This window comes from Vicugna pacos, chromosome 10, assembly GCF_048564905.1.
Source record: "Vicugna pacos chromosome 10, VicPac4, whole genome shotgun sequence".
NCBI lineage: Eukaryota > Metazoa > Chordata > Mammalia > Artiodactyla > Camelidae > Vicugna > Vicugna pacos.
Window position 1 is genome coordinate 74027247 of NC_132996.1, and position 9668 is coordinate 74036914.

The 9668-nt window shown below is 59.1% G+C and overlaps 1 protein-coding gene across 2 annotated transcripts in view; it reads right to left on the minus strand.

The window, feature by feature from the left end:
* LSP1 (lymphocyte specific protein 1) overlaps nucleotides 1–8821 on the minus strand; it is a 34835-nt gene extending 26014 nt beyond the window's left edge. Inside the window, exon 1 of one of the 2 annotated variants that reach the window (XM_072970548.1) lies at nucleotides 8633–8821. In XM_072970548.1, the coding sequence (XP_072826649.1) occupies nucleotides 8633–8700 (68 nt within the window). In that variant the 5' untranslated portion in view covers nucleotides 8701–8821. The remainder of the gene's footprint in view (nucleotides 1–8632) is intronic. The other variant, XM_072970545.1, reaches the window with a different exon arrangement.
* Between the last annotated feature and the right edge of the window lie 847 nt (nucleotides 8822–9668).

Consider the following 9668-nt stretch of genomic DNA (forward strand, 5'->3'; position numbering starts at 1 on the left):
GGGTATCCACCACCTACTCACTCACATATCCTTCCAACTGTTGACTCATTCAACCACCATTCATCCGTTTGTCTAGATGTCTTACACACGTAAAACCTGTAAAACACTTACAAGAAGCCCTCAGTAGCCATCCATCCATTATAAACATAATAACTACTCAATATACGTTACTCACTGTTACCTACGTATCCATCAGTTTGTTTATCTATTTGCCCAGCTATCCAGCCAGTGAACTATTTATTCATTCTTCAATACATTCTTCTCTCTCTCCAAATATTCTACTGTCTTTACATCAACTCATCTCTTGAAATATTTTAGTATTTATCCTTCCATCCATTCATATATCTGCCTCTCCAACCATCCACATGTCCACCCATCTTCCTACCTAGCAAGTCACACATCCAATTGTGCATGTGTATGTACGTTTGTCCTGCGATATATATATTTGCCCATCATTTTGCCCATAATGCCATCCAAGTGGGTTAATACTTAAAGAAGTTACTGGAGCATAGTAAATTGTCGATAAATGTTAGCTACTGTTATTTTCATCCATCTATTCACACATCCATATCTCATCCAACCAACCACCTATTCAACCTCTCTGTTTATCTTTATATGATTGCCCACTTATCCATATATTTTTCAAAAAATTTATTGAATACTACTGTATTCACTTCTGTTGGAGTTCAGTGTTAACAAGGTCCCTGTTCTCACAAAGATGGCATTTTAGTGGGAACAAAAAGTGAACAGTACATGTGTAAGATGTCAGATGACGGAATGCTACAGGAGATGCAACTCAGGGTAAGGGGACATGGAGTTCTGAAGGGGACTGAGGCATTCTGTGTATGGCGGCCAAAAGGAAGTCCCACGGGAAAGAATAAGCCTTTCCTTATCTGGAGAGGGACTTGGATATGATAGCTGTATACACTGGCAGAAGAGAATGTTCTAGGAAGAGAAAAGAGTGAGTGCAAAATTCCTGATTTAGGCGTGTCACATCACCAGTCCTTTCCAGTAGTTCATCCAGCATCAAGTCACATAGCTATTTACTCATTACCTATCTTTCTACTCATCCATCTCTTTCTGTAATTGCCCACCTGTCAATCTAAAACTCTATCCACTCTTTATATCTGTTTCTATACCTACCTGTCCTGAACCTGCTGCTTATCTGTCCTGTCATTTATCTGTCTACATTCTATTTATCCATATTTATCCATTTATCTATCCACCAATCCATAATTCCATTTCATGTGTCCATCCACCAGTCCATCCACACATCCATCCATCTACCTATCATTCCATTCACCTGTCCATCATCATCCATCCATCCATCCACTTGCCCATCCTCCCACAATCCATCCACCCATCCACTTGCCCATCCACCCATCGTCCATCCTTCCGTTCATTCATTCATTCACCCATCCATCCATCCATCTACTCACTCATTCATCCATCTATTCATCCACCCATCATCCATCCATCCACTCTTCCATCCACCCATCCACCCTTCCATCCAAACCCCCATCCATATACACATCATCCATCCATTCATCCACTCATCTATCTATCCATCCATCCAACCATCATTCATTCACCCACTCATTCCTCTATTCATTTATCCAACCATCCATTCCATCTACCCATCCATTAATCCACTCATCGATCCACCCATCATCCATCCTCTATCTACTTATCCACTCATTCATCCACCCATCATTTCCATCCACACATCCCTCCTTTCATCCATCCATCCACCCTTCCATCCACCCATCATCTGTCCAATCATCCATCCATCCATTCATCCATCCATTCATCCACCCATTATCCATCTATTCACTCATCTATCTACCCACCATTCTTCTATCCATCACTTACCCATCACTTATCCTTCCATCTATCCATCTACTCATCCACCTATCCATCCACCCACCCATCCATCTATCCACCATTTATCTACCCATTCACTCATCCTTTTACTCATTATCCATCCACCCATTCTCTCATCCATCCATTCACTCATCCTTCCATCCTTCTCTTTATCTATCTATTAATCCACCCATCCATCCACCCATTATCCATCTATCCATCCCTTTACTCATTCATCCGCCCATCCATCTACTCACATTTATCTATTTATCCACCTATCTATCCACCTATTATCCATCCATCCATCCGTTTACCCATCCGTCAATCCACCCACCCATCATCCATCCATTCACTCACTCATGTATCCTTTCATCCACCCATCCATCCACTCATCATTTGTCTATCCATTCATCAGTAATCCATCATCTATTTACCCATCATCCATCTATCCAGCATCCATCCATCCATCCATCCATCCAACCGTCCATCCATCCATCCAACCATCCATCCATCCATCCATCCACTCATCTATCAACACATCACCCATCTATCCATCACTTATCCATTCATTCAAATTGACATCATATGTTCTTCAGTCCATCCATCCATGCACCTATCCACCCACTATCAATCCATTATTTTTCCATCCATCATTTATCTATTCATCATTGATCCATCATAGAGCCACCCATCATCCATCTCTGTCATCTATCCATCCAACCATCTAAACAGACATACATATGTCCTTCTATCCATCCATTCATCCATCCAGTCACCCACCTCTCCATCCATCCATCCATCCATCCATCCATTCATCATCCATCAGCCGGTTATTCCTAACTCCTACCTTTCTTTGTCTACCTTTTCTTTTGTTCATACTTTTCTCTCTCACTGAATCTTTTATTTTCCTTTTTTCTTTCTTCTGTGACCAAGACATGGTACATAAGCTTGTGGTTGAAGAAGATTAAGGAACAGACCCTCATGACCCAGAGTCTAAGTGCCACAACAGAACCTAAATAAGGGCTGAGAGATAGGGAGCTGTCCTTTGTTCAGACTTTCTCAGCATGCACAGACACACACATGCACACAGCCAGTGAGAGCCCACGTGGGGCGGGCTGCGGGAGAAGGGGTCAGAGCTGGTGGCCTCAGTGGCTCCTGGGTGGCTTCAAATAGAGAAATGTCTCTGATTACTCATTGGTTTTAACTGTGCCTCAGTCCAGCCCAGGGAAAGAGGCCAGGACGACGGGGTGGGGTATAGCGGTAAAGCTGGGACTTCAGGGAGGGGCTGGGACCAGGAGAAAGGCTGAAAGCTTCCTTCCAGATTCCTCTGGAATCGACTGGCCGGGTCCATCTGTCCCAAGTCCCACTTCTCTTCTGAAGAGAGTACCCGGGAAAGGCGGGAGGGGGAGTAGGCAGCCTCGGGTCACCTGGAAGGGAAGCTGTCAGCAGGGCAGGTTCGGGGGGTGGGGCATAGGCGCCTTCTTCTGGTGGGGGGGGCAGCACGGGCACCCTCGGAGGGAGGGAGGGGCCTGTGTCCTTCCCTCGGGGCGGGAAGAAGTAGCGTCCACCACCCCACCTGCCAGACGCAGGGCCGGGCGATGACCCTCTCGCTCCTCACCCACAGTCCACAGCCTGTGCAACACCTGCGAAAGCTGAGGGTCCAGAACCCACCACCACTGCGCCCTGTTACTGTCACCCCTACCCCTGCCAGCTGTCCCTGCTGACCTCTGCGTCCCGCCGTGGCCAGTATCCCAAGTCCCCCCATTCCTGCAGGGCAAGGTGAGTGTCTCGGGGCAGAGTGGGGAGTCAGACTGATCCTGGGTTCCCAGACAGCCCCTCCTGACAGCCAGTGGGATCAGACAGTGCTCCTCCTGCCACCCCAACGGCTCCCCGCTTCCCACACGGAGGCCACGGATGGAGTTTGGGCAGACTGGCCTGGCCCCCAGGAAGGGCCATGGTCCCGCTCACCCCACCCCTCCTCCTGTGTCCCGTGCCCCGGACTGCTTTTCTCAGTCCTCTTACCTCTTACCACACCCGCACGGCCCCAGCCCCTGCTTCAGGCTCGTGGGCGTTGGGGAAGGGGCGGGGGCGGGGCCCCGGTCTGGCCGAGCGTCCCTGGCCCTGCACCCTGAGCGCGGGCTTTCCCCTCCGAGTCAAGCTCATAGTCGGTGCAGAGCGTCTGGCTCTGCCTGCCTCGGGGCGCTCGGGTACTGGAGAGGTCTGGGAGCTCCCCTCGCTGGTGGCCTTGTGGCCTGGAGCCCCCAGTCTCCAAAAAGACCTTTGGTAGTCCCTGGAGTGGGGAATCCCTGGCTGCAAAGAGTGGGGGCTGGGTCCTGGGAGAGCAGCCAAGGGCTCCTTTCTAACGCCCCTGGAGAGAACCGTCTCGTTCTGGCCATGCCAAGTCCCATTTCTGCTTTGGGGGAGGTCCCTAGTGGTGTCTCCTGAGCTGTGCCCTGTTCTGGGTGGGCCTTGGGACGCACGGTCCTCATTCGGATAGGAACCTCAGGGCACCCTGCAGAACCCATGAGCCCCGGACCCCCGCCCCGCCCCCCGAGCCCGAGTCCTTGCCAGGTGACAAGGGGCCTGCACTCACCCAGGGAAGCAGTGTTAGGAAGCACACGCTACACGCCAGTGGCCAGCGGCCGGCCCTCGGGGAGGACGTTCAGCCCTTAAGCCTCGGTTTCTGCTGGTGGAGGTAGGGGCCCTGGCACCTGCCTCACAGGCTGGGCAGTGAGACCCTTGGTGTGAAGAGCTCGGTGAGGCTGGCGCAGCGGAGTGAGTGCTGAGTAGCCATGACTCCCACCGTGCAGATGGAGAAGTTGAGGCCTCAGGGGCAGGGCTTCCTCGCTCCGGGAGGCACTAGCCCAGATACAGTGGCCGGTGCCCCGCGCCCCGGGGGGCCGTTCCTGTCCCCGACCTCCCCCTGCACTGGAAGCTCAGAGCCCAGGAGGGCAAAGGCGGCACTCATGGCCCCACCCCAGGGCTCCTAGGAACCTCATCTTCCCGACCAAGGGCTGGCCCATTGCTCTGGGACCCTCTGAGGGATGAGGCAGAGGCAGACAGTAGTGGGGGTCGTGAAGGGGAGGGCAGCACTGCACAGACCCACGGTGCCTCCCTGGCTGGGCCCGCCTGTTTTGGCCTCGAGACCCTCCTGGCTCTGCCCCTATGGCTCCAGGATTGTTGGAGGAGGAGGCAGATGGAGACCAGGACGGGGGTGGGACGCAGGGAAGGGTTTCCGACTTCCCAAGTCAGCAGGGTGGGCCCTGCAGCGGCTTCCCCAAGCGTGTGAGGAGGTCCTCCCCCTCTCCCCAACCCGAGGAGGGGGTGCGAAGGGTCCAGACAGAAGGCGAGAGGAGGCGCGGGGGGAAGGCGTCCATCGTCCCGGCTGAGCTCGGCCTCCCTCCTCCCCAAGACCCCTGACCTGGGCGGGGAGGAGATGAGACCCACCTGGGGGTCCTGAGTCCTGGCCCAACTCTGGCTGCCGCCTCCTGGTCTGGACCCTGAAGGAGCCCCAGCGTGTGGCCCCCATCCCTCCACCCCATCAATCTGGGGCCGGGACCGGGGCCTGATTCTGCCTGTCCCACCCTCCCTCCTGAGTGGCCTTTGGCACTGCCCGCTGCTCTGGGGCCGCATGCCTGGCTGCCTCAGGTGGTGCCGGCCCTGCTAGGAAGGCAAGTGGGTGCCTGGCTGTGTGGGGGCTGCCAGTCTTCCTTGGGGTTCTGCCCGTCCCGTGCCACAAGCTCTTCCCACCCTTCGCTCCCTTAGAGGGGTGGAAAGATGAAGTTTGTCAGGGCACGCAAGCCTCCAGCTGCCAGCTGCCGGCAGCCCCATGGGGACCCTGCAGCCCAGAGGGCAAGGCCGAGAGGGACAGATGGCCCAGAAGGGGACCCTGCCGAGGGTGGCCCTGCAGGTGATCCTTGCTCTGCCATCCCCCCTCAGCTCAGCATATGGAGAAGTGATGGAGGCAGCATCCATGAATCCCCGGGGAATGGGGATCACGCCCTGCCGGGCGGGCGGTGAGGATCAGAGGCCTGGGGGGCCGCCACTCACCCCGTCCTGCCCCAGCCAGGATCATCCAGGGCCAGAACCACCTAGCCGAGGGGGAGGCCAGGGCCCGGGCTTTGGGGCTGATCCCACCGCGGGCAATGGCAGACATGGAGAGTGGCCACCCCGAGGCGGTAGGGGACGTGACAAGCCTTCGGAACCCTGCACAGGTAGGTCGAGGAAGGGCCTGTGCAAAGTCGTAGTGATTCTGACATATTCCAGAACTGGGAAGGCCAGACTGTGGGGGGAGGTGTGGTCAGCGTGGCCAGGGCAGGCCTGGAGTGGCTGCCGGGGGGGGCTTTGTGGCCCCGTGGTGGATGGTTCTGTGCATGGGAGGACACGGTCCAACTGCCTTGTGGAGAAAAAGCGTGGCAAAGGCAGGGGCCTGGGGACCAGGGCGGGCTGGGCTGCAGCAGGGGTGACGCCAGGGCTCTGGCGAGCCTGTCTGCAGGTGGAATCCTGCCACAGGGACGTGGGCACCAGAAGGACCCAGCGTGGGCCCATCTGGCCCCTGGGAGAGTCAGGGTGACACGGGATCTCTGAGGGACTGGGACAGTCTGAGTAGGGAGGCCCCACCCTGGGGCGGTCCCGGGGGACGGTCCATCTGCCCAGTCGAAAGGGCAGGGCCTGTCCTGGGCCTGGTGTGCCAGGCGAGGGCCCGAATCCTTGACAGCCCCTCCATGGGCAGCGCGGGTCGGGTGGGGGGTGGTCTGGTCGGCTGTGTTCCAGCCCCTGCAGACCCTGCCCAGCCTCGCCCTCCTGGGGGCTCCCGGGAGGGGCTTCCCAGGCCACATGTCCCTGGTCTGATCATCGGGGACTTCTCACTCATCCTGGACAGGAAAATCCCCGGTTCCCTCAGTCACCTTGTGAAACGAGAGCCCCACCCACCCTGGGTCTCGGTTTCATTCTGAAAGGTCAGTGTCGGTCGCACACCATGGTGGGGGTGACGTTCGTGGGGGCGCCCTGGCTCCGGGGCTGGGGGTGCATCCAGTCAGCTCTCCCTCCCAGCTCCTGACAGACCCCACACAAATGCAGCCTCAGGCCCCTGGACAGGCACCAGCGAGCTGGCCCTGTCCCCCCAGCCCCCGCCTGGACTTGGGCTGGTGGCTGGGCCCTCTGCTACCTCCTTCCTCTCCTCCGCATGTATGACAGCTGGGGGGCGGGTCAAGGATGGGGCCAAGGAGGGGCAGGCCCCCGCCAGGCGGCTCAAGCTGTGCCCTTCTATGGACATGTGGTGGCTGGAGGAGCACGCAGAGCCCAGGGCTCGGACGGCGCTGACGTGGGGAGCTGCATCTGCGCGGGGACACAGCTGTCCCCAGTCACCTGCTGTGCATGCGTGTGCAGAACGGCCTGCCTCTCTGGAAGCGCACGGACATCTCCTGGGGTACACAGCACGGACCTTGCCTCCCGCCTCACCACTCCAGCTCACCGCAAAGCCCCTGGCCGTCACGGGCACCCGGACCCCCACCTGGACCCCGCAGCCCTGCTGCTGCTCAGCCTCCCCTTCCCCTGAGATTCAGCCCCCTCAAGCCCCTGAACCAGAGCCCCCACAGGGGAGTCAGCAAGGATACGCATGCGCGCACACACGCATCCCCTTCAACTCCCCATCAGACACTTCCGCCCTCCCCGGGTTATCAGTGAAGCATCACACAGGCGTGGTACCTCCACCTCTAGCCTCCTGCATGAGAGCGGGGGGCAGAACCCACTTTGCAAGTCAACCCTGAGGCTGTGGGGACCCCTGCCCGTGGCTGCTCAGGGGAGGTCATGGTGGGCCCCCCTCCTCTGCCTTCTCCCCAACTGCCCCCACAGCAGTAGCTCTGGGGCAAACTGGAGATGGCCCCGGGGGGCTCAGTCTCCACCCTGTGGCTCTGGGTGTCTCACCTCCTCGCCGAGGCCCCTTGCCTTCCCTTCACCTGGGCAGCAGCCCCCACTGTCCTCCTCCTGACTGTCCCCAAGCCCTGACTGCTCCCATCTCTCTGGGACCTGCACCCTGGGGCAGATGGATCCCCATGGCATGGCTCAGCCTGCTCGCCGGCGCATCCACAGCCCATGCCCCAGCCGGGAAGCCTCCTCCTCTGCCCCTGTGCAGACCGGGCATCCCCGGACGAGGCCTGGGCTGCATGGTTCCAATGCCCAGCTCTGGCTGTGGACACACAGGCAGTCCTTTTCCAGGGCAACCCACACACAGCCTCTGCTCACATCCCCTCACGTCCACTCCCAACCAGCCGCGCCTGCCTGACACTCAGATAGAACCTGCTGGAGATAGACCCCCTTCTCCATCACCACCGGGATGGGCGGCCCGGAGGAGGGGATGGGCCTCGGGTACAGGCTCAGAGGCCCTGAGGCCAGGCCAGGCTTGGCCGGGCTTCCTGGCCCCGGGCGCCACCTCCTCCAGCCCTCACAGCCTCGGCCCTGCCTGCCCAAGGCCCGGTCTCTCGCCCCGCGGTCTAGGCCGAGTCCTGGTTCCCATATCCGGCGTTCAGCCCACCTTGCCCTAGGTTAGCACCCCGCCAGCTGGTGGGGCAACCCGGCCTCCCCCAGTGAGGCCCAGCGGCAGAGGCAGAGGGAAGGGGCAGCTCCCCACGGCGGGTGAGAAGGGGGCCCAGGAAGGTGCCCTGCAGCCAGCGTGCTGCCCCCAGCCCCCGCGGTGCTGCGGATCCCCGGGTGCCCCCCCACCGTGTAAAGGCAAAGAGTCCTGCGGACCACGGCCTGGCCCCGGCCTTACCCTGAGTCTTCGACCCCCAGCAGCTCCTGCTGCTCCTCGGAGCCGGGGTGGCTGGGCGCCTCTGCCATCGCCTGGTGTCGGGCTGGTCCCGCTGAGGGCTGTGTGTGCGAGCTGTGGCTCTCGGCGCTTCCTGGGGCGGCGGGCCCTGGAGCCCCCCCGCCGGCCGGGTTTCACTTCCCCCTCCGGCAGCAGGTTGGGGTTTGGAACCTATGTGGGCTTGGGCTGGGGTGTTGTTTTTTAATCTGTTGCTGCAAGAGCAGAAGAGAAAAAAACCGCCGTCAGGAAGCGCTAAGCAAGCAGCAGGGGCCTGGAGGGCAGAGAGGGGCGGGACGGGGCAGGGACCCCCGCACATGAGCCCCCACGATCCCCCTAGGCCCCCAGCAGCCCCGCCTTGGAGCCCACCTGTGCGAGGCTGGGTCCCCAGGCACCAGGGCGCTGTCCTGGTCCCTAAGCCTCCACGTTCAGCATGGCGACCCTCAGGGTGGAGATCTGGGTGTGTTCCCAGCACAGATGCTCCGGTACCGCAGGGCTCCGGCCGTCGCCTGGTGCCCGGGGCCCTGGGCCGAGCTCTCCAGGCGACTTCTGGGCCCAGCCTGAGCTGTCCCACCTGCTGGCCCACACATTCTCTTAGCACTTGCTTTCCTTTCCCGAACTGTCGGGGTCCCTGGTCTCTCCACCGCACCTCCCGCTGTCCCCTTGACCTGCCTCCCCTCACCCTCCAAGCTTCGGGAGCTCAGAACTGACTGGGTGGGTGGTTAGTGTCACTAGGCTGGCGGGGTGCTCAGGGACTTCCCAGGAGGGACCAGCAGGAAGAGGTGATGGATCGGGGCCGCTTCACCCTCACTGTGCTCGGCCGCTGGGAGTGGCCAGACGAGGGGCTCAGAAATCAGTGAGCGGTGAGCCACTGTGGTGGGGGGCAGACCCCACAACTGGGGACTCAGCCGTCACCATGAAGCCATGCTGGGACAGCCACAGAGGTGGGCAGACCCGGGTCACCCCCGGGCACGGGAGAAGGGAAGAGGGAGCCCTGGCAGCT